Source organism: Drosophila biarmipes, chromosome 2L, assembly GCF_025231255.1.
Source record: "Drosophila biarmipes strain raj3 chromosome 2L, RU_DBia_V1.1, whole genome shotgun sequence".
Lineage (NCBI taxonomy): Eukaryota > Metazoa > Arthropoda > Insecta > Diptera > Drosophilidae > Drosophila > Drosophila biarmipes.
In genome coordinates this window covers 18,318,127-18,342,917 of record NC_066612.1, presented here as the reverse complement: position 1 = coordinate 18,342,917, position 24,791 = coordinate 18,318,127, and the positions used below count along the sequence as shown (strand labels likewise).

The following is a 24,791-nucleotide window of genomic DNA, read 5'->3' as shown; positions in this document are numbered from 1 at the left end:
TACATGAGCGCTTATTTTAAACATATTATTACAGGGTATCAAGTTAATACAACTAAGTTTATAACTCTAAGATTACCTAAAAGTCTTCCTAGCATCAATATGTATTTCAACTAATATAATTTAAAAAATATATATACATTTTTTATAGCGGGAAAAAAGAAAAATCTCGACCTCATGATTAATATCCACCTCAAAGAACCGGGAAACGAAACAATACATTCTACTATTGGATAATTAAAAATTTGATTTATCCTAAGCAGGAGAGCAGGTTAGCCCTTGCGCATCTAGCAAGCACAGATTTTTATTTATTTCAAAATGTCAATGAAAAATTCTTACTGATTTCGCGTTCCGTTTCTGTGTTCAGTGTGCCTTCAGGCGTTAGCCGACATGGAGCTTTCTAACATCAGTCTCGAGGAGTATAAAACAAACCAACGCACCTTGAAAAAGATCAAGAGCATAGATAAAATATTTAAGACCTATTTGCCTAAAACATCGGACAGGAAATCTAAAAAATTGCCCATGTCTATACTAAAAAACACCGAAAATAGTAAAATCCAAAATTACTATCATGATCCCAATGAAACAGAACCCTATAGTAACGTGCCTAACTTGGAAAACATCGAACCCAAATCACAAACTCGGTTGTTCGGTAGTAAACTTAACACCGCATCCACGATAACCTTAAAGAACGAACCCCAAATAGATGTTACTAACATATCGAAAGCTATACGACAACCAACCGACTTGGAAATGTATGAAAACTTAGTTCTATTATAAGTTCGATAAAATATTTACATTTTATTTTTTACATTACATTTAATATTTTATTTTTTACTAGTTCTCATGCCCGCATTTCTTCCGGGGAAATGGGTAAGAGAAGTATGAATTCATTATCCTCCGAATGCTCGGCAAACGGTAAGGAAATGTTACTTTAACCCTAAAAACAAAATCACTACAAATATTTTTCTGTAAAATTTAAAATCTATTTTAGGTGCTCCGGTCAGTGGTAACCCGATGAACTGTGTGACCTTCGCCGAACCGGAAATACGAAACAATTCTTTCTTCGACCAGGAATCGACCTACTCCAACAACACATGTGGCTACGAGTTTATTTCTCCATCTGAGACGTATTCAAACCAATCCTATCTGGATGTTGATGAGAACTTTTGTTGCTGCTGCCAAGGTGCTATGCAACCAGAGCAGGGCTTAGAGCAGCCTGTTAAAATAGGTGGCCGAACATTTTCAACCTCCAATTTCCTTGGGCAGCGAGAAATCGCCACAGATGAGGACCAATATTTATCAAATTCCAATGAAGACATCGATAGGGGTAACGAGGATGAAGAGGTCTCTGGGGCTGACGAAGACTCCGATGGTTCTAGGCAACGAACTGTACAAAACCAGGATTCAAAGGATCGCGGATTCCAAATGCCAGATCCAGAAATCCGCAATAGTACTACGGAGAGAGTGGCCAACTTCAGAGGTCCTGTGGCTGGCAGCGCGAGTTCCTCTTTTTCTGGCTCGGCTAGCAGTGGTTCCATCGGAATGAGACCTCTAAGCTCCCTTATTTATGGTGGCCCGCCTCCGCCGGAGGAATCGAATTGTCTGGATATCGACGCATTCCTGAGAACCCAACACCGACTGCCACCACGGAGAGAGATCCAAAACTACCGCAACTTCAACGATACGCTGCAGGGCCAATCTGTTTATATGACCGATTACAAGCCCATTGTACCCAGGGGCGGTCGGTTTAACCAGTTTCCGGAACCGGCATGCGGAGGACGCAGTTTCCAGGACATGCCAATGTGCGGTGGATTTGAAGCAAGCTACCCGGTTCCCACTGTACCGCTTTATATCGATCCCTTCCTCCCGAATATGCCTCAGGGAGGCGGATTCGAAGCCAGATATCCCGCTCCCACTGAACCGATTTTTTTCGGTCCTCTTCCCCAGGCTATACCTCCAGGAGGGGTATTTGACGACGGCTGTCCCTTATGCCCTAACACATATTTCTGTCCCTGTCCCTGCGTTGGTCAATACCGACCTGGAGATAGCTGTCCTCCACCCGATGTCACTGCATTTTGCTATTCAACTGGCTACTCCACTAGAATGTATGGAATGGGGGGCAGCTGCATGGAACCACAAGGGTAAGTCGTTATAGTTATTAACATTTAAAATATTAATGATGTATCCCCTTAAGACCTGGATACGGCTGCCCTTTTCCAGGCGGTCCCCTGTGGATGGACCCGCAGCCACCCATATGGGGTCCTTGAGGTATACCCATTATCCTTGAACCAGAATGTAGAGCAGGTTTCGCATTTTTAAAATATTTTTTATTACAAAATATTGCATTGACAATTTACTTTAGTTGTTGATCAATTAGTGTTTGAATTTTAATTATTACATTTATTTAAAAGCAAATGAAATTAAATATTTACTAAGGGATGAGTTGGTTTGTAGCGAGCACAAACGTCGCAGCAAAGAGAACTCCATGACCCGAACTTTTGGTCTATGAATTTTGAGTTTACTTTAGCTATTTAAGCAGTCTGCCTAAGTAGGAAAATTACCTGCATTTCTATATGCATTCCGAAAAATTGTAAAAGCATTCGTATTCTAGGGTCATGAAGCGTTTTCCTTGTTTGCGTTTGCAATGCTGAGGAAATTATAAGATAATTTTGATTTGAGTGGTCTTAATTAACTGCGTGGAGGCTATCATTATTTAACTATGGTAAACTGTGTTTTGATATTAGTTAGGGCGCTTTATTCATTAAATTAACATTTAACTATTTTCAATTTTACTTAAGGTTTACTTTGACGGACAGAAGCGGGGTAAGGCAGAAGCCCGCGATCGATATGAAGTGAGATCCTCATGAAAATACAGATACAGCAATACACCAAAAAACACAAATTCCGGAAATGCGAACGAAGCTGGATGAGAGCTTTTTTAAAATGTAAATTAATTTAAAAACTGAAGGAATTGGCAAATAAAAACGCTGGACACCGAGCAAGATCTCTTGGACTTCTGCCTTCAACTTTAAGTAGATACAAATTTATTTTATTTGGAATTACGTCTGTTTTTCGTTTTGTTGTGTGATTTTTCTGGTGGGGCAGGAGTTTTATAGTTAACGTACTCACATATAGACACACACATATGCAGGATACACATATAACTATCTAAGATATAAGCAAAAATTATTCTTTAATAATGTTTTGTGTATTTGTGGTTTTGAATCCTGTTGCAGGATTTGCTTCAGCTATTTAAGTAGAGTTACACAATAATATAATTATAAAGAAGAAATTAATACAAAATTAAAACTGACAAAAATGATAAATTTGATTTATGTAGTTGTGTTTTTTTTATGCAACAAACAGCATAACTGGAATAGTCTTGGCCAACCAGAGATGGCGATTTCGAGTGGTCTTTTGTTGTATAAGGTTTTCGGTCATATCTGGCTGAATATATATATTTATATACGTAGACATGGGTGAAATTGCACTAAAACTAAATGCTACAACATTTAAAAATTGGATTCAATCATCCGTCTGCTAATCATGAATATATATATATATATGTAGATATATTATCGAAAATTCCAGCAGCTCTCTTTCAAACCAAGTTGGTTTTGGCATTTCATTAAAAATACATTGAATATTGTTTCCCTTATGTAGGTAAGTATAAAAATGTTGCTAGCTGCTGTAACTAAATGTACTTCTTCGCCATAGTGTTTTTTTCTGCTTTTTCGTTTTTCTTTTCTTCTTCCATAATAGTAAAAGTAATCTTTTAAATAAATTTTCTTAGTCTTTTCATTTTCCATGTGTGCTTTAGTTTACACTATACATAAGTCAAATATGTATAAATAGCAAAATCAATATATACTTTTCTTCTTACTGAAACTTTAGCCGACAACAACAGCGATCTGGGGCCCTGCACATGGCTTATATCAAAATATATATCGGTGTAAAAAATTTGGCAATCTTGCGCTAAGATTCAATCTCGACCAGTGGCCCTGATGTGGCTGCTATCGTGGCTTTGGTTTTTAGGCACATGTTTTCGGAGCTTACAGTTAGAGAACCTATTCCTAAAATATATGTATCTAATACTAAATATGTAAAACTTGTCTTGCCAATGGCAGCAGATCTCCAACTCCGCAATCAATTGTCAATGCTCTCCGCGCAAGAGCTCCATTAGCAAATTGAAATCTGCCCCATCGCGAGTCTTGATCGTCAGCATCTCCTTGCCCAGCTAGGGAAAAAGATTAATTATTTATACGTGTTGATAATGTATATCTTGGTCATCACTCACCTGGCACGTTCGCTGCAGATCGGGAATGCGCAGCAGGAGTTCCCCGAACTTTGACGGCGTGTCAGGATAATGGGCCAGCGTGTAGGCCTGCAGGCTCTGCAGCGCCTTCTCCTGGCACTCTCGCACCTTCACCGCCTCCTGCAACTCCGTCGTATCTGTTGGGTTAACAGTTGGTTAGCCATATTCCAAATAACCGAATATATATTATTCTCACCTGACTGCAACAGCACAATCACCTTCATGGCAACATACTCGTAGCGATCAACGCGTAATCGCCTCAGGTGATCTGTCAGATTGAGCATCCGTTCAATGCAAGTCTATAATAAGAGAAGATGTACTATCTAAGTATCTGGTGATATTAAAAGGGGCCATTTTATACCAAAATAATATAATTGATTATATGTTCACCAAATTTTCTGACCAACTACTATGATAATTTCTTAAAATATATATATACGTTTAAGAACGTTTACCTAGGCATTGGTAAATGATAATAATTTGATAAAATAGATATTGGATCGAAAAAAAAATATATATACGTCTTAGAACGTTTCCCTAGGCATCGCGATGTGTCTAACACCTTTATAGCTCTTTCAGTTTCCAAGATCTTGATCTTTTAGACGGACAATCAGCCATACGGACAGACTTACGGACAGAATTACGGACATGGTCACCTTCACCTCGGCTGATGTTTCCAACCAAGAAAGAGTATAACTTATAAGCTGTGTGAGTACAAACTAAATTTATATCGACACATTTTCCTAATTTCTTGATAAAAAATGGTTTAACTTACCTGCAAGCCATTAGATTTTGCCTGCGATAGGGTGATCTTCCTGCCTTGTGACATTTTAATCTCGCCGGGGGTATCAATCGATCGAAAACAGCAGGAGAAGAGCAACAGTTCGCACCACGAGTTAATGAGCAAGCAGATCTGGTCGTCGATCTAGAATGGTTTCGAGTACAGCACAATTAAATTTATGGAATGACCAAGTAATCGCTCCCATACGAACCGAAATGTTCTTGAAGAGCGGCAAACTCTTGCACCACTTGACAATCTTGTACAGCCGATGATCGGCCACGTTGCAGAGATGGGCAATCAGATCGGGATTGGCGTTCTCTCCATTCGAGGTGAGACCGGCACTGGCCAGCAGGGGATTGGTCATTTGCGGCTGCGCGTGGGCGCCCGTGGACGCGGCTGACGATGACGATGAAGATGAGCTGCCGGATGCGAAAGCGGATAGCGGTTGGTTGATGCGGGCCAGCTCCGCATCGGTGTACTGCCACAGATGCTCAACATCCATGATTTCCTGGATGAGGAGATAGAATTCGAAGTTAGTAGGGCACCTAGTAAGTACTTTAGAGCGTTTTCTCGAGTTCCAGTTAAAGTAAGAGATCGCATAATGTCCGACAAAGTCAGCTGCTACTTTATTGAGTCAATAAATACCTATCAGGCAGTCCAGGTCCAGGCACCAAATACATGAACTCCACGAGAAAAACAAATTCCCTACCAGGAGTCGGTGTCTCGAGCTCCAGTTAAAATACCCTTCGTACTGTCCGTCAGAGTTTAGCTGTCACTTTATCGAGTCAATAGATCATCCTTGAAGGCACTTCAAAAAGCAGATAAAGCAATGCTCGAGTAAACTAATCTTCGCCTATCAGAGGTTAACTGGCACTGGAGAAAACGGAACTTAGAGGATATTTACTCCTGCACCTTACCTGCAGTAGTGGTGGTACGTTTCCGGTTCGCAGGCTGTGCTTGCCCGTCTCCCCTGACTCCTCCGACTTGATGGAAGCTCCCCCCAAACTGGGGCTGGCCGGCAGGGAAGTGGAGGAGGGAATGGCCACTCCTCCGAAGCCATTCAGTTGATGCAGTCGCTGTTGCTGCTGCTGTTGTTGCTGCTGCTGCTGCTGCTGACTTGCCACTGCAGCGGCGGCGGCTGCTGCAGCCGCTTGGTCCGGACTCAGGAGCGGACTGAGCATGGAGTTGGGTAGCGTGTAGGAGCACTGGTAGGTGGAGCGGCCGCCCCGGGTGCGATCCTCCCGAATGGCCTCCAGCTTCATGCCCTTCTGCAGGCACTTCTCGAAGCGGCAGGCCGGGCACTTCTTGCGCGTGGAGATGCTCACCTGGCAGGGACCTCCGCGCACGCACACATAGTTCTTGCGGTTCTGCACGGTGCGCTTGAAGAAGCCCTTGCAGGACTCGCAGGAGAAGATGCCGTAGTGGAAGCCACTGATCTTGTCGCCGCAGATGGGGCACGGCGAGTTGATCAACTGCTGCCGCGATATGCCCGCCGGCGAGGCGGGATGCGAGGAGCCCGAAGCAACTGCATCCAGACACCCGCTAGAGGCCGAATCCATGCTGAGGTTCTGGGCCTCCTGACCACTCGCGGGCACCGTCGACGAGGCCTCCACCTTGAGGGGCCGGTACAGAACGCTGTGATGATGCACGCCGCCATTGCCGTAGAGTGTGCCCGCTGGTGGGGCATGCCGCGCCTGGATGGGCGAGTGGGTGGGACTGAACTCGGAGCTGTAGCTGTAGCAACTGCTGTGCGAGGCGTCGCTGTTGTTGCGGCTCAGCGAGGGCGTGTAGGGGGCGTGGCGCGACGTTAGCGGCGACTGCGATGGCGAGCTGTGCGTGTAGACGGAATGTATGGCGGAGTCGGGACTGGGATTCGCCGGCAGGGGCAGGTGACCGCCACTGCTCGACTTGCTGCGGGCAGCCAGAAGCGGTGAGTTGTCCCCCAGCGGTGGCTCAAACTTGAGATTGATGGGATCACTCTGCGTGGGCGCCAGCTTCATCTTGGCAGCTCCATGTCCCCCCTGGGAGTTGGACATGGGGTAGGTCTTCCCCTGCAGCTGCAGCTCGCCGGCAATGTTCTCCAGTTCGGTCTTGATGGGCTGGAGGGCGCAGGTGGGCTGCAGGGGCGTGGCAGCGCTGGCCACCACCACCTCGTTCTTGATCGTCGGCTCCATTTCCATCAGTTCCTCTCCGCCATTGACCTCCGCGTCGCTCAGTTCACCCTCCCAGGACATGGGACGCGGTCCATTCTTGTCCGCCGCCGTCCTTCGTCGCACCTTCAGGTTCTCAATGTTCGCCAACTCCTCCTCCGAATCGGAATCCTCGTGGCTGGGCGGCTGCCCACTGAGGGGAATCCGCAGGCTTCCATGACCGTAGTTTGCGATCACAGGCACCAGGTTTCCGTTGGGCGTGGGCAGCTCATCCAACTCACACTTGATATTGGTCACAGAGACATTATGCCGGGATCCAGTTGCGCCTCCCGAGGCTCCCACTCCCAAGCTTGTCGTCGTCGAGGTGGCCACGGAAGTGGTGCACATGTTGACCGGCAGTTGATAGCCACCGGTTCCTCCCCCAATGGGAGCACCCTGCTGCTCCGCCTTGATGCTCGACATGTTTGGCATCTTGTTTCAGCTGCGATTTTCAGGCGGTGTCTGCAATCACCGCTTCTTCTTAGGGCTTAGTTATGTATCAAAGACTTTTAATTCTCAGTTGTGCAATTTGTAAAAATTGGAGAGGTGTCGTTGATGCAGTTCCATTGTGTTGTAAAACTAGAAAGATAAATTGGGATGGAAAACGCTTTAGTAAGATGTATTATTTAACAAATTTTGCTTGAAGAAAAATATAAATCGGGTAAATAAAAACAAGTTAATAAAAGCTAAAGTATGACTAGATTATAGAGTTTAAGGCCCTCCCGCATTATAATAAAAAGTTTAGTTTTGGTTTGAAACCAGCTCTTGGGATTTTCTTTATGGTTGGGCTTCTCCCACAATTCTTTATAAAGCGGTTCTCGAGAACCTTTTGGCAATCACTCAATTTACTTCGTTAGCGGAATGGAATTTCTCAGACCCTCAGCGCCTAGCAACACGAACAAAGGCCTATTATAAGACAGCGGGATGCCGACCGCAAAAGGGTCAATGCCACGCGATCCAACAGCCACCCACCACCCTGGCGACCTTGCCGACCGTCCGCACCACTTATGCTAATTGGGTTCACTCGCGGACCGGCTTCAAAGAACCGCTCGCATTCAGCTCTTATCAACGGCCGTGCTCACCGACTCGCCATCTCGCTCACCCCCAGCTCGCCGTCTCTTTCCCTTCTCGTCTACCCGTCTCGCTCTGAGCACAAACAATGGCTTAAGCAATATTCAACTTATAGGCAATGGCCAGCGACGAAAAATGTCATCGACCCTCCGCGATGGGAAGAGGGAGCATGAAGCAATCCGCCGAGCGAAAGAGGCACAAAGCCGATGGGATGGAATTATAATAAATTTAGGGTACAATAACCCAGCGCCCCCGGTTTCGGCGGACATTTGTAATGCTAGCTAGACGTAGTATGCGGTGTGCAATATTAGTGGTCGATAGGATGGTGTTGTGTTGGAATATATGGGATTTACCATGTGGTTAATAAGTATTTTTTTATTCGTTAGTTAAACGTTTTTTTAAAAGTGGTATTTGTAAAGATAATTTTGTAAGTATGCTTTTTTAATTATAATTTCAGATGTTAGATAAAGTGAAAAACTCTGATCCACTTAAATAATAATATAAACTAATGTTTTTATTTCATGATTTCTGTGTTAACCGTTGAAAATTAAATATTTTTATCAGATATGTGATACGAATCAGAAGATACAAAGAATTATAAATTTGTATCCATTTAATTATTAAAAATGTCCTACTATTTTTTACCAAAAATAATATTACTTATTATGCGGGTTGTAAAACATTTTAGTGAGAACATTAAAAGAACCATTGACAAGATAGTTTGTAACAGTGCAGTGAGCAGAAGATATCTATGGGCTGTCAAAATTGTCGGATGAACCCATTCGACCCCGAAGGAAATGCGTTTTGTTAGCGGAGACCACAACCCACGCACTGCACCAAGACGAAACCGAGACGGCGACAGAGAGGGATAATCGAAAACAGCCAGCCGGGAACCAGAGAGTAAGAGAGAGCGAGAACGAGCAAGAAACGACGCGCAGAACAAGCAAAGGACGACCTTCAAATAATGTTGAATTTTGTACGCAAACGACCTTGCAGAAAACAACAACAACCACGACGACGGCGGCGGCGAAGCAAGCCACGAAGAAGAAGACGCAGCAACGAAGGCAGCTCCACACACACCCGCACTCGGTGAAGCACACACACATGCGCCGCCGGCAGACACAAGAGGGGGCCCAAGAGAGACACAAGGAGAGAGCGAGAGAGCCTCTTCTGCTTTGGGGTTAGAGAAAGAACTGAAATGCTCTTGCATGTGTGTACGTGAGAAATTGGCACAAAAGAAAACAAACAAAATTGGTTGTACGGGTGTATTAAAAAAGAAAGAGGCCCAAGATTGATTCTCAGCAAAGGTTGCGTGGGTGCGCCACCAAAAGGGAGAGAGAGCGATGGCAGGGGGCGTGGTGGAGAACAGAGAGATGGGCAGGGGGAGGCAGAGAGTGAGTGGTCAGCCTGTGGATTTTGCTGATTTTCATATTCTGGCTTTCAGGGAAGTACTCAACATAAATGTGTTTGCATGTATGTGTTTCATTAGGGTGGTTCAAATCGGCAAATAAATTTGGATTGTCCGTTAATTTAATAAAATTAAAATGTACTTTTTAAATGCATTTTGCAGTAGATACTAGTACGAATAATATTCTAAATTGTGTTAGGTTTCTTATATAAATTAATGTAAATTTAAGAGCAACCAATTTGGAAATGGATATTAATTTTGTAAGTAATTTTAAAGAATCTGTTTACCACTTTGCCCAAGTTATAACCCTTGAATTTTTTTTATTTTTTGTACCACCCTAGTATCCGTGGTCTACACTCGTATGGACCTGGAGTTTTGTGGTTCTGAGGGCACTTAAGGCCCGACAAATGCAGCCAACCGAGGTTCGATGATGGCCTCTCTTTTCGGCTTCTCGGTTTCCGGTTTTTGGCGCTCTTCCTCCTATGGTTGTTGTTATCGTTGTATCCCGAGGATAGAACTGTACCCATAGAGTGGGGATGCGGGTTTGTTGTTGCTGCTGAGGACTCAAGAGCACTTTCAGGCGGAAGTTTTGTTACAGTTGGAGTCCGACGCTTACATATGTGGGGTGCCGATTGATTGAATGCAAATTGAAGTGAGAGCATGGCAACTCTTTCACAGATGTTGAAAATTGGCCAAAATATTGCTCTACAATCTAAGTAATTACCAGGAAAGTTATATATAGTTGGGACCAAAGGTACTGAAAAACTGTAGTGCAACAAAGCAGACCAAAAAAAGAGAATGGATGGTTCTTTTTGGATGATTATACTTTGCTCAAACTCGATAAAACCGAAAACAAATAGGTATTGCCAGTAAGTACAACACTCACAGTATTGTATAAAATTCTCCGTATTTCCCCATACAAAGTGGCATTTCAATGGTATTTTTTGAAAATTGAATTCCCAAGTGCGACATTCCGGAACACAGAAAGTCGAGTTCATCTCGGTTCAGCCAGTTGTGGGGGAAGCTGACCGAAAACCCACCCAACATGGAATCAGGGTTACTCTTTAGGCTCCATCGCCCATGCTCTGGCTGTCGTTTATCGATTTTTTATCAGGCCCTGACTTTGACAGCCCATCGAGAGCAACTTCAGCCTCACAGAAAACTCCCCTCAGAGCTTTGGAAAAGGGGTTGACCTTCAGCTTTTCCTATTCCATCACATTTTTTCCCTTGTTTTTCGCGGAAATGCGCTGGCTTAAAAGGAATATGGCGTACTCGTGGGTCCTGCTGTGAGTTCGGGACTTGCGTGGGTGGAAGTTCATGTCGATAATATTCTTGACATTGACATGCATTGTGGGGCACGGGCTTTGAGGGTAGGACTCCCCTACCCTCGTTTCCCTCCCTTGTGACCTCTTGCCCTCCCAGCGGGGGTGGTTAATATCGTTGATGACGTCGGGGTTTGCCCACTGAATGGGAAGTTGGTTTCAATTATGCGTAACATGAAAGCGGCGAGGGTACACTTTTTATGGCAGATCTGTTTACCCTTAAATGACGACCCCACCAAAGCGTGGCAATGGGGGTTGGTAGGGTGCCTTAGTTGGGGGCAAAGGCATTTTGGGTAACAGGGGGGACTTTCTGTGGTGGGTCATTCTAGCCCAAATAATTTGGACAGCTTTGAGTTGGCCAGTTGGAAAGAGTACACAACTTACTTCCCCAAATGAGTTCAGTAAAAGACACAGAAATGCGTCTTCATAAAATCTAGTACTTCCCTCTTATATATTGTATATTAAATTAAAAGCCCTACTTTAATTTAAAATAAAAAGGGTTTAGCTACATAAAAACATTTATGTAACAAACATCGTGGAAAACCATTTCTAATTTTAAGGTTGCTCACACAATGCAGCTAAATATAAGTATTTCAACTGCAGGCAATGTTCAGCACGCTCCAAAGAAATACCAAAACCCCGGTTAGAAATGCCAGCTGGGGATATAGACACACCTCTCGCCAATTGACAACAAAGAGCCAGGTTATTTCTATGGCCAAGACGGCGACTGCAGAGTGGCTCCATGTACTTCTACGGGTCCAGCAATTGCAAATTGCATTACCTGGCAATGGGCACCATTTTGCGAGTGTTGCGAGCTTTTTGATTAATCACCTCGACCCGGAGAGGCGAGTGGTTGCGGGAGGCGAAGCGACGCAGGGAACGGCGGCAGGTCATTAGCATAATGTGCAACAGAAGTTGGCTTATGGAAATGGCAAACAAATTGCAAAACATGCACTGCAAGGGGCTGCAGGTTGAGCTTGACAGAGATGCTCTGCAGTGCCAGCTCAATAGTTCCAAGTACATATTTATATTTATTATTATTTTTTTTGAAAATGTACCATTTTTTGTGCTTTTTAAAAATGTTAAATCCCCTTCTAAGTTACCAAATAAATTCTTTATACTCCACGAGTAACGGGCTTACAAATTGAGTGGTGCAAAGTTGCAACTTACATTCGTAGGCGCATACATACATAAAGTAAAGTATGCATATGCAGACAACTAAGAACTTGATTTTTAACAGGTGCGTCAGGTCTCGTCTCTTGTCTGGCATCGATAAGACCACTGTTGCCTTGTAATATCAGAAAATATAAAAATGGCGTAAAAGCATAAAGAAAACCGGTACCAGTGCAATACCATCACTGAGAAATACATTCCTCTTTATTCTATTACAATCGATTATGACTCTTATTATCATATTATATTATTAACGAATATTAAGGAAATATTTTTTGAATTGAAGGCGAAAAAATATATGGCGTTCATAAATATGTAAGATACCAAGATCTTAATAACCAACCCTTTATAATTTAGATAGGTAAACTAAAGTTTCTTCTCTTCTCCCTCTCAAAAGCAAGACTACTTTTATTTAGCTTTATGTCGAACAGCAAACCCAACAAACTTTACTCGTGATTTCAGGAACGTTTCTTCTCGAAGATTTGAAAAGAAAAGTTATTGAATTGAGAACATTTAACAGTCTCCGCTTTCGTTCCCTGTTTTTCTGGGTGTACTTCTTTATAGAGTCTAAACGTTTTTCGTGCACTGTGCATATAGTTCAAAAGCACAGTAAACAAAGCGAACAAGTTCGGTCGCCCAGTCCAAGAAGCCAGAAGACAACTTGTCAACGTTGCTGCCACGAACGTATCTGCTATCTAGCGCGCAGCGGAACGACTAATCTAACGACCTAGACACATTCCGAGAGGAGAGCCTGGAGGCCCCAAGCCCCGCCATGAAGTGGCCACCTCCCGGCAGGATCCCCAACATTTTCGGGGCCTTACTGTGCCGCAGTCAGGTACTCATCGCTGCATAGCAATTACGGTTTACCGTTCGACAAACAGGAAATGTTGTTCCTGCGCAGTTTTATTATATTTTCTGCTTCATCATTGGTTTTTATTTTTGCATTGTTGGGAATGTCGCGTTCGTGGTGGGGAGGGAGCGCTATACCACTCCCCGGCCATTTTCCGTATGCATTTCCATTTTCCGTCATCTGCGGCTTTATCAGCGGCCCTCGCCCCATCGCCATAATCGAGCTCCAGCCACACTATCAGTATCAACAAAAGATAACTGACAACGGGAGTGGGGAGCGTGTTGCTCACGAAAGTTTATTTATAAATCTTGTTCTTAGCTTGATTTTTATTTTTTAACTTGTTTGCAGCTGTCGACGCTGTTTTGCCAGACTCAAGGTCGTTGCGAATATTGCTTATAAAGGCGGGCGTGTTGTTAAAAGGCGAGCCGAAAACAAAAAACAACCTGAATATCAGTTCCCGGATCAGCAGCCAGTCAACTCCTATCCAGAAGTGCTTTAAAAAGCCATAAATCAACCGCATGTCCTAATTTTGTTAGAACGTTAGATGGAAGTTGCTAAATCAGAGGCGGAACTTGGGAGGGTTTATAGTTCAATCAGAGTTTAAGTAATGGTATTTTAGTATCTATTTAAGTTTATCAATTCAAAAAAAAGCTACAGGTAGTAATTTTGGTTAGCATGCAATATATGTATGTAATAAATATTTTAAGGTAATTCCCCTGTAAATACGAGTGCTCTTTTACACAAATAAATCTTTCAATCTAGAATGATCAGCAAAGATTTGAATTTGAATTCTAATAAATTTGTTCTGTATATCTTGTGAAACAAATGAATATACATAAAGGAAATTAGGGAACTTTTACATGATTGTACCCTGTGCATTAGCTGTACGTGCAGCATTTTTGTTCTCATACACTGAGCTTTGCGTTTTCCAAACGGGGAAATTTCGGAAATAGTTTAATATCTAACTGGCCTACAGCTGAATAAGAGTAGGTATATTTAAGATTGCTGTTTTATTGCACATTCTGCTACTGCCTCGTCTAGCCCCAACTCTCCTCGACCGCCCACAGTCTTGCACACTGGCTTCTTTTTAACTTTTTCTAAGCCCCAACTTCAGCTCGGCTTCGGAGTCGCTTTTAGTTTGCTCCCTGCTCATTTTGCAGCTCGCCATGGAGCTCTTGGAACCCGTTTGAGCTTGATGCTGCTGCTGGGTGGGCATGTTGCAGGTCTCGAGGTGCAGTGCCGCTGGCAGCGACTCCGAATGCGATTCCGTTCTGGTCCGGCTGCGTGTGTTTAATTAATATCAAAAGCCAGCTCGGCGACGCACACGTACAACATGTATGTGTGTACCAAGCATCAGCCAGAAAAAAAACAATCTTGTGGATACAAAAATCAGCAATACTGGCAAGTTGTTTTGGCACAAGGTGGTTGCGGTCACATTCAACCGAATGCAGCTGGGCAACTCTTGTTGCTTTTGCTGAAATCCACTCTGCATGCGTGCTGGCACTCGGCTGTTGACCAAGTTAGATGCCTCCATTGAGCTTTGGCCAAGTTGATCGCTCTGTTTTTGGCAGGTTGCAATCTATAGTGTTTGTTGTGTAACCGATAAACTGGCACGCTCGGTTGTTCGTCATTGAGCCGGATCAATGGGAGTTGGTTAAGTTTACACGTATATTTTATAATATAATTTAGTGCTTAGGAGTATTAATGTTGTGAACATAATACGCAATAATAATAAAAATAGAATAGTAAGTAAAAAAAATTAGACATTTTTTTAACAATATAAAACAATGATTCAGAGGTTTTGATTAAAGTAGATCTGTATGAATATACTCGTATTATCATTAACATTGTTATTGTTATCTGGGCTAAAACTTTTCCATATGAAACTTTGTTGTATTTTAACTCTTCTAAGCTGAATCTTCTTAACTAGTGGCAAATGGTAGATACTTTAACAGAATAAGCCATAGTTTCCGTGATATAACACAAGTAATTTTTAAAATTTAAAGCATAACTTTATTTCCTGTTTTTAAGTGTAGTTTAAACTTATGGCTAGGCAACATTACAATAATTTTATATACCTGCACAAGCAAATAGAAGGCCAAATAAAGGTCGAACCTTAAAGTTCGTTAATTTTAAGTACTCACAAATAAAATTTACTAATACTAAAGAAGAACAAATTTTAAAAATAGGAACTTGCAAGCTACTTTTGCTTTTGTTGGTATTAAATTACAAGTACAAGTACTATAGAATGGTAAGTGGGTATTTTGTTTTTGTGAGAATATTGTCTTGGGTAAATTGACAATTTAATGGGTTGTATGTGTGTTTAACTAAAAGATATTTTGCTTTTAATCTACACACTACACATTACTATCTAATCGCTCACAAACAAACCGTTACATATACCCAGAGGGTACTTGAACTTGTTTTATTTGTATCGAAAAAGTATCGAAAAGTGCCGTTGCTCGGTTCGCCTTGGCCCTGTGCCCAAAAAGTCCCCTCCTCGCGCTCGCTTCCCATCCCTCCCGCGGGCCATCGCCCTCTCGCTCGCCCCCACGGGCGGGCTCGGTTTGTCCACAGCTGCAAGCGCAATGTTCCCCAATCTCCAGCTGCAGCGGTGTGTGTGCGCATTTGCAGATACCCCATCTTCGGGTTTTTTCATTTCAACTTTACTATTACACTTTTCGGGCAAGGTCATCAGCGAGACAAAGTCAACGGCCGCCAATGACCCTTCTCTCGCTCTCCTCTGCCTCTCTCTCCCCCCACTCTCTCCCTCGGTTCTTACGCTGGCTCTCCTTTCTGTTGCTTTCTGCCTCATTTACAACTTGTTCTTGGCGGAGGAGAGGAAGGGAAAGGGGAAGGTGGGCAGGCAACGCAGTCAGCATGACGTGACGTGTTTTTTGTATGTTCTTGGTGGCTCTCTCTGGGCTCTTCTTCTTCTCCCTCCGTGGCTTCCACTTCTCCGTCACATTTGCTTTTGTTTGCCTTTGAGTTTCAGCTTAAGTTTGAGTTTTTTACGTCTTGGCAACAAGTCGTCGTGCCACTTCTTCCCGGTTTGTGCTGCTGCGCTGCTGCCAGTGTTTGAACGTATTTGGCCTTTCTTTTGTCCACTTTTCTTCTCCTCCGCGACGTCCTCTGATGCTCTGTGCCCCATCTTCTCCACTCCTCTCCACTCCACCCCCTTCTTTGTGTGCCTCGTGTGTCTGGTTCTTGATGTCTTGTTTGCCCCGCAAATGTGTGCAATGATCTCTTTCTTTTCTCCCCACTCTCCAGCTTATTTTATTGTTTTTTGGCCGTTCTTGTTCTTCTTCTTCACGTAGTTGGGTTCTTCAACCCCCTGGCCATGGGCCCCAATCGCCTCCTCTCCACCCTCTATTCGCATTCGCCGCTCTTTTCACTGAGGTGGAATTTTAGTGGGGGTATTCTACGTATAGTATTTTTAAGTTTTCTAATACTCGTAAGACCTTTAGGATATAAAAATGCACCTTAAGCAAAATAAATAATAATGGTAAAAACAGTAAAAATTAGTGGGTGCATTCAAAATTATCTAATATGCAGGATATTTTTGAGAGCAAGTCTAGAATAAACAATTTTCGTAGCATACTTTTTTACCATACAAAAAGTTTCGATAGGATTTCAACCGAGTTGGGAGTTATCCTCCAATCCCCCTTGGTTCATTTATATATCCTCAAAAAAATTAAATCTTATCTAAAAAGAAAAGATATTAAGCTAACCAAAATTTAATCAAAAAGGTGATATTATCTATTTTAAAAAGAAATATTTTATTTTAATACTCCTCTTTTCACACCAAGTTTACATTTAAATATAAACATTAAAACTAAAGCTTTCGAGAATTAATTCAAAAAATTTTCTTTGCGTTTTCTGCACTATTTTATAGGTATTCTTTTTAGTATGACAGTCCTATTTGTACTATGCTGCTGCTCAAATACAAGACCATTATCCACCTTTCCTCTTTCAAGAACCTAATGGGTGTGTGGTAAAATTCCCACCCATGCAGAGTGAAGCAGGTGTTTGCGTTATCTGTCTAATATTGGCCAGATTAGGTTCGTTTCACTGCCAGAGAGCTAGACACTTGAGGTCATCACGAGACAGTCTGGGACCAAACTGCCGCAGCTTACGAAAATCACAAGGGGATACGAAGAAAACAGGCAGAACGTCCATTACATTTTTGAAATGCGGTAGAGTGATTCATCTGTCAAACAGGGAAGAGCAATTTGTTGTTACTTTGGGCTGTGCCCACTCACACCAGCACCCAAATATTATTTTATAGACGACTTCCCAAGGTCGTTGCTCGACATTCCGCAGAGGGGAACCGTTCGCAGTGGTCGCTATACGAAACGATCTTCGCTTTCTGCGATTTTCAATGCCCGTGCGAGTATTTCCTGTTCGAGTTGTGATAATTTCTTTTGCACACAAACAGATACACCATTCTAATTAGTTTTCGTGCGACAGTCTACCAGATTTGAGATTGTGCGATGGATACGACTCGCGCTGTCCAGTGATTGGATGGCGTAATACCTTGGTTTTGTCCAGTAGAAATACATTTGTACTTAGTTTTGAAATTATATCAGAATATACACTGATAAAACGATTAAAAGATAAAGCTATTGTATATAACTAGACATATTAAGACGGTCAATGTTCAAAATCGAACCTATAGATAAATATAATAATTTACTTTCGAACAAATCGCAATAAAAACTAATAATTCTTTTTTGATAGGTTTTTTATGAACGCGTCTTACATATGTTTTGAAAAACTCACAACTCCCCAGAAGCTTAGCTCTGAGTAAAACGAGCTCTGTGGAAAAGATAGCCGAAAAGAAATCTGAAGCATGGGGAAACTCGTTTTTTGCGGCGGGTCGGGGTCCATTGATGGAAGCAGGGGAGTGAGTGGAACCAATCAAGCACAGCCACTAAGAGGACCAAGAAAAGGCAAAGCAAACGAGGGCAGAGCAACGATTCCGCGGGATCTAGGCGACAGACCCAATACCCTACACATGCAGCGCTTTATATATAATATATTATATAATAATATCATACATGATGATACATATTTTCATTTATATATTCTTACAGTACATCTTTCCATTGAAAAATAATGTTAGGTTGGGAGAGATCTTGTACTCATCCGTACATGGTTTCAGCTAGCTCCCCTTCGTTGGGTATCCACACAAAATCCAGACTGCTCCGATCCCAGAACCTCCGAGTCGCTGGATGGTGGCAATATTCAAGTGATTAGTCATCAGACGGAAAGCAGTTGGCAAAGCAAAAATGCCAGAAAGTGGAAGGAGAAGATCCCCAGCTCGGTTCAACGTTTCCAAGCCCCCCGTCTCTGCGTCGCATTAGAATAGTTTCTTAACAAATTTTATTGACTGGTTTTTTCACGGATTCACGGTAGAAAACTTTCAAGCTGCCTGGCCAGCCGCGAAGCCTAGGTTGAAGCTGTAGATCGAGTTGTGGACCCGAGGCTGAGGTTGGGGCCAAGAAGATATGGGGGCCTCTAGAGGCGTTTGTCTGGAGCCATGCGCCAATCAACTTTTATCGCTCTGCCTTAATTTGATGAGATTTTTATCGATTTCTCGTTCCCGAACCCGAACCCGAAGTCAAGTCGGGCCTGATCCCACCGCCCAAGCCCACGCCGGCAGCTTCTTCATCGTCAGGTTATTCTTTACTCTTTGCATAAATTAAATTGGCTAATGGTCATAAATTTCGGCTGGCCGGGCCCCGGTTGTTTCGAGCTCCTTCAGCGCTTCTTCCTGGGATTTATTAGCCGACCTTCAGAGATATAAATATAAATAAACAAGTAAATTCCTTTAGTCTCCGCGTTCTGTGGACTCTGCGCTGGTTTTCTCTTAATTGAGTGGCTGACACACAGGCCGATTCTGTTGATAGCTTGGAAAAAGTTGTTATAGATTCTGAAGGTGTGCTTTGGTAACTCTTGATGATTGATCACTAAAACACAGTAGTCAATGGTTCATTTATACCAAAATAGGATTTTAAAAAGTTAAGATACAAAACATATTAACATATTAAAGGATGGAAATTCTTGAAATTCTACATTTCCTAAGGAAGGTATTTCTTTACGCTACTCATTTTATTTGTAGCTGCAAATATTCCAGCTATTTTAATCTGATCGATCAACCATTTGGGACTTATCAACGGGTCTTACACACACTCATTCCTTTTGGGGCTTGAACAAAAGTTCAACTGCAGTCCAAAAATGCTGCCAATTGTTGCACAACCATCCGCAACAGCGGGTTGTTGCAAATGCAACTGCAACTGCGGCAGCAACAACATTTAGGCAACATGTTTTTCGTCTTTTTCTGGGGCCCCGCGCCGCCTTCCACCAACGACCGAAAAGTGCCGAGCCAAGACAAGAAATCGGCCAAAGTGATCATGTTTATATAGACACGTATAGAGTCTATAGACACAAAAAACGACGGAGCCAACGAACACACAACGGCAACCGAGCCAGCGGTGCACAGTTATGGCAATCGGTAAAGCTGCCAGTTGCAAAAATCAAACAAAATGGCACAGAAACAGCGAGAGGGCACAGCAACGACAGCCAACTGCAATTGGCCAAAAACTGCAAGTAAAAACCAGAATCAAGATAGGTTTGGCCAGTCGAATAGTGGATATTCTTTCAGTAAACACGATTTCGCTTTAGGATTATGTTTCTGCAGGAAACTATGTTCTATAAAAATAAAGACCTATAGTTGCTTGCCGACTATTCAAATTCATCAGCGATTATTTTTTAAACGTCTTCCAAGATCCTAAAGAAACGCCTTTAGGACTTCTTAAAAACGTTATAAGACTATTTTCAAAAACTTGAAAGTCTAGAACAAAATATATATTTTTAAGATTGTGTTATGATTTTTTTTTAATTCTGAATATTTATAATTCAACATAAGAGTTCTTTCATTTTTGCAAAATATTTTGAAGTTATTCATATATCAGAAAATATATCTTTAACATTCTTTATATTTTATAATAGTTCTTTCTTCTTTGCAAAGCTTTATAATTGAGAGATTAATATAAAGTTATTTATGTATCAGAAACTATCTCTTTAACTGCGTTCCAAACTTTTGATAGCAAGGTTCATACTAATCTTGAAGGGTATAACAAGGAAGCACTGGCCACTCTGTTGGCACACCTCAATGGGTGTTATTAGAAAAGCTACATTTGAATACCTCTATCCAATTATTTTGTCTAAAGCGTGTAACGTTCCTGTCCATCACTTCCGCCCAGTAGCTTTTATAATTATTTATCAATTTTAGAATACCTGATAATAGGTATTTTTCAACAGACAATCGATAACAGTACCAATACAAAGTACTTATATGTTACTACGCAAGACTACAAATCACTAGACCTAGCCGTAAGACCCTTAAAAATTATTAAAAAATCTTAAATCGACTAGCAGCAACGTTGCCCTGTAGTACAGAAGGAAAAGCTGTATTTCCCCTCCGTTTCTTGCTGTAAAAGCTGTGGAACTTTAGCTACATTGTGTTCTATTCTTTTTCAGCCTTTTCACCCGGAGTTCTTGGCGAGGTTACAACAAGGTAAACCTGCTGCCATGCTTTGTATCTGTCAGTTGGATCTTTCGCCTTAGACAATGGAACAAAGCAAAGGCATTCTCGCTATTCTCGGAGTTCGCTTCGCAAGAACCAGAAAAAGAATTATGGTGAGGAGGTCAATGTTGCAATTGTTAACTGCTAATTAGCAGTCAGAGTCAAAGCCAGGGAGAGAGTCGGGCGGACGACGACGAGCATGTATCAATTTATGCACTGCGAGTGGGAGGCGAGATGGTGGGCTGCTGGGCTGGGCAGGGGAATGCCCGCGGCATGTTCGAGAACCGGTTAACAGCTGGCACCAACTGACGAACGAGAAATAGTTAAGTTGCGGCAGTTCAAGATCGACATAAGATATGGCTAGACAAATTATGACCTCTCAAGGGGACGCTGTTCCTAAATTTGAGGGGTAAAGCGTCCAATATACTTAGTATGGATAAGTTCTTGCTTGGTTTTCCTACTAAATAGTATCTGAGGTAAAAATAAAATAAATATCTGAGGAGGCAATATCATAGGGTACATATAATATAACCATTAAGATGGACCAAACCATAGGCTAATTCAGAAGCAGCTGTCGTAAGACAAAGTTATTATACTTAGAATGGATATGTTCCTGGTAAGTTGTGAGGAGTTCAAATAGTGTGCTGGGCTATGATCTCTAAGCAGACAATATTTTAGGGTACGTACTACCATTAAGGTGGACCCAATCATCGACTTATTCAGAAGCAGCCGTCTTTAGCCAGAGTTATGACAACGAAAGCCGTAAATTAACCTCTGTGGCTGCGCACGGCGTTTAAAAAGAGTTCAAGAACATAAACAAGCCCGTGCGGTGGCGGATAAACCGGAGCCAATCAACTTACAAAACTCGCGGTTAGCCTTCGGAAGTGTGGGGAAGACTGGGGGTGGAGGAGTTGGTAAGTCCAGCTTACAAAATGAAAAGAGTTGGGACTGCAGCCAGCGAGCAAAGTGAGAACCGCCAATAAACACAAAAACCGCAAGGCGACGCAGTCAAAATAATAATGAGCCCGACATTTAAAATGGTTTATGAGGCGGCCCCTTCCGCGGGCTCTCCTCCGAGAAACTCAAAGTGGGGCCCAGCCTCAGCCGCACAATTGGCGGGTCTTCGATTTTTCTGGGTCAAGCCTCACGCGAAAGCAGAAAGAGCAGCGGACTCTCGGCCGCGGCTCAAGAAATGTGTGGTAGAGTTCAAAACGTGCCCGGGCCATATTGTTCAGAGACATGCATTGCCCTCGCCTTACCACCAGCCAACTGTCCTCCTCCGATTCTCGACACAACTCCCTGATCGGGCCAGTCGCTGCTCTCATTTTCCTCAAGTCGTTGTCGAAACAATTTCCGGTGGCCTGTACTGAGAAAAAACCTCACTCACACAGCACTATAAAATACCATATAATAAAGTTCTATACTATTTTACTTGGAAGTACATTGTTTGGGATTAAACATTCAAAATTAACTTTAAATATAATCGAAGATATGATTTTGAAATACAAATTTGCTAAGGTCAATAGGAAACACATATTAAATGCTTGAAGCTTGAGGCTTGAAGCTTGAAATCAAATTCATTTAAGAAGAGTCATTGAAAAATTTAAAAATGTATATAGATTTTGTTTGAACAAAACTTTTAGGATATGAAATTTAGATAAAACATTTGTGATTTTTTGAAGAAATGATTTTTTCATTTCCTGAGCTGAATAGCTGTTTTGACTGAGTTTGCATGAGTCAGCCAAGTCGGGGTCCGAATTCGAGGTTCGCGTAAGGCCTGCGCCATACGAAAGTAGTTCAAGTGCCCAGCGGCGCCGTTACATTTCACTGCTTATGAATTGAAGTGGACGGCCAGTCACTCCGTAACTCGCCCCTGTCTCCCCGTTGCGATGCTTCCGCGGATTGGGGTGTTAATTAATTTGTTTTGATTTCAGGGGCTCGAAATGGTCTTCTGGGCGAAGTGCGCTTTTCGGAACGCGATAGGAAAATATTTTCGGTCTTGAATTCAGCTTCTTTCTTGATACATTTTTATTAGCAGTGTAACGATTTTTTCAAAAGATCTTAAATGTTTTTAAAATATTATCGTTTTAAGTTATACATTTCAACAGTCAAACCATTAAATGGGTTTTTTAAAATTGTTTTTTTTTTCTTAAAAAATATAAAAATAAATCAATCTTTTCGATTTATAAGATACAGGAACCAAAATGTAGACTTCCTAAGTTTTGGGTACATAAACATGGAAATTACCTTACGTATCTTAAGATATGTATTTATTTTCTTTATTCTTACTGTAACAAACTTTAAAGACCGTTAAAAGTAAATAAAATTAATTGATATTTTAAAATATACCAAAAGTTAGGTATTTTCCAGTGGCAGAACGTGTTTATAAAAAGTATCTTTCAGTATGTACAGTTTACTGCTTTAAAAAGTTTCTTACCATTTAAAAGTAAATAAAGGTATTCCAATTGTCCCGTTTTTCAGTCTCTCAAGATTTGAATGGATTCCCGTTGTTGTTGTGTTGCTACGATTTGTTTCCCAAGCCAGTTGGGATTTTAAGTTGGTCTTGTTTGCTTGGACTCACATTCTAGTTTCTGTCACATTTTACTGGTGGATTCACCTTTCTTGCGTGCACACTGTGTATATTACTTTTCTTGTGGATTTTCCGCCCGAGTGGAAGCGATTCGATGGCAAAAACGAGGAAATTATTGCACGGCAAACATGGGATTTTTCACCTGTGAATTATTAACGGTAAATTACTCATCCAGCGGTGGCGAGGCGAGGCGCACTTGTGTGGGTTAACGAGCGACGAGGAAAGGCAGCCGCGGCAGCAAATTGACAATAAAATAAACAAAATGCAGCCGCGAAAAAACGACGAAACTTGTTGGAGCTGCAAACGCGGAAACTGTTGCAAGCGAATCGAAACCAGAAAGACTTTTCTGCACACACAATGTCCAATCAGAACCAACGCACACACTCTCGCAGTCGCATTCGCATTCGCACTCTCCTCTCTCCGCTCCTCTCCCACACACACTCACTCACACAGGCACACGCACGAGTTCTGCTGCTCTGCACTTGCCTCTTCTTTCAGCGGCTTTCTTCGAGTCTTGGGTTTTATTTTACACGACGGCGGCGGCGGCGCTCTTGTTGCGTTTTTCCTCACCTTTCGCAGAGTTTATTGACATTTTCAGCGTTCGCTTTGTGCGCTACTTTCTTCGTGCCAGCGAGCGTGCGCTCTCCCTCGCTCTCTCGCGGTTCTTTCTCTTTCGCCCTCCCTCTCCCGCTCCCCGCGCAGCACTTGCTTTTTTGTTTACAATGGAACACTCTCACACACACTCTCGCACCGAGAATAACCTTCAATTTTATCTTATTGCGCGCTCCAGTCACTCATTATTCTCTACTTTGCGCGTTCTAAGCGTTTGCTTTGGGGTCTAGCTCGTGCAGAATTTGTATCTTAATCAATGCCTTGGTGTGCTGCACTCCCCCCTTCCACGGCACACACGCACGCCCACACACGCAGCCACAACGAACGACCTTTGCGGTGCGAGCGAGATGACGCGACACGAAAACTCCACCGCCGCGCTCTGCCGTCCCCCTCTGCTGAAGGCAGAAAAAGATTTCGTTTCGTTTCGATTTAATACACCATTCGTTCACGGATTCAGCTGCATGGCAAATGCGGGCGGCGCAAAGCGCTACCTGGCCACTCTTTTCACTCGACTCACAGGAACAGCGATTCCAATCCACAACCACAATCGCACCGCTCAAGCGATCCCACAACAGACCCGCTCGCGGTGAAAAAGCAAAATGTTTGTTTTGCTGACGAATCCCACCACAGGCCCGCTTTGGAGGTGGAGCTCCACGGGTCTATCGATGTGTTCGATATCGGCCATCGACGCTGGCACATCACTAGAAATGTCAGACCAACGTAGCCACCCTTCTGAGCCTTGCCACTTTGCGGAGGTGAGTATTCCATTTGAAATGTGGGATAAATAAAGAAAAATAACATCCTTTTAATATTTTGTAAGAATTTAAATTATTTTTTATCATTGATTACCAATCAGTTTCCGAAATGTCTCTTCAAAAATTTGAAATAT

The 24,791-nt window shown here is 42.6% G+C and overlaps 2 protein-coding genes across 2 annotated transcripts; one reads left to right on the top strand and one right to left on the bottom strand.

Annotated features, from left to right (window-relative positions):
• The first annotated feature begins 300 nt into the window (after positions 1–300).
• On the top strand, positions 301–3,004 carry LOC108033260 (uncharacterized). The gene is made up of 5 exons (XM_017107526.3): positions 301–752; positions 839–915; positions 992–2,141; positions 2,195–2,268; positions 2,799–3,004. Exons 1-4 carry the CDS (start codon positions 388–390, stop codon positions 2,265–2,267), a joined length of 1,665 nt encoding a protein of 554 aa, XP_016963015.2. The 5' UTR covers positions 301–387; the 3' UTR covers position 2,268; positions 2,799–3,004.
• On the bottom strand, positions 2,306–24,539 carry LOC108033868 (nuclear hormone receptor FTZ-F1 beta). The gene is made up of 8 exons (XM_017108510.2): positions 24,420–24,539; positions 23,138–23,432; positions 6,014–7,864; positions 5,308–5,604; positions 5,091–5,240; positions 4,512–4,614; positions 4,298–4,452; positions 2,306–4,237 (listed from the first exon to the last, which is right to left on the bottom strand). The coding sequence occupies exons 3-8, from the start codon at positions 7,715–7,717 to the stop codon at positions 4,154–4,156; spliced, it is 2,493 nt and encodes an 830-aa protein (XP_016963999.1). The 5' UTR covers positions 7,718–7,864; positions 23,138–23,432; positions 24,420–24,539; the 3' UTR covers positions 2,306–4,153.
• Positions 24,540–24,791: the final 252 nt, after the last annotated feature.

Excerpts from the sequence above, each read along its gene's own strand:
- LOC108033868 (XM_017108510.2), bottom strand. The coding sequence starts at position 7,717 with ATGCCAAACATGTCGAGCATCAAGGCGGAGCAGCAGGGTGCTCCCATT. Across the intron at positions 5,241-5,307 it reads CGCTCTTCAAGAACATTTCG|ATCGACGACCAGATCTGCTT; the intron begins GTTCGTATGGGA and ends AAACCATTCTAG. Across the intron at positions 4,238-4,297 it reads ATCTGCAGCGAACGTGCCAG|CTGGGCAAGGAGATGCTGAC; the intron begins GTGAGTGATGAC and ends CTTTTTCCCTAG.
- LOC108033260 (XM_017107526.3), top strand. The coding sequence starts at position 388 with ATGGAGCTTTCTAACATCAGTCTCGAGGAGTATAAAACAAACCAACGC. Across the intron at positions 753-838 it reads CAACCAACCGACTTGGAAAT|TTCTCATGCCCGCATTTCTT; the intron begins GTATGAAAACTT and ends ATTTTTTACTAG. Across the intron at positions 916-991 it reads CTCCGAATGCTCGGCAAACG|GTGCTCCGGTCAGTGGTAAC; the intron begins GTAAGGAAATGT and ends AATCTATTTTAG.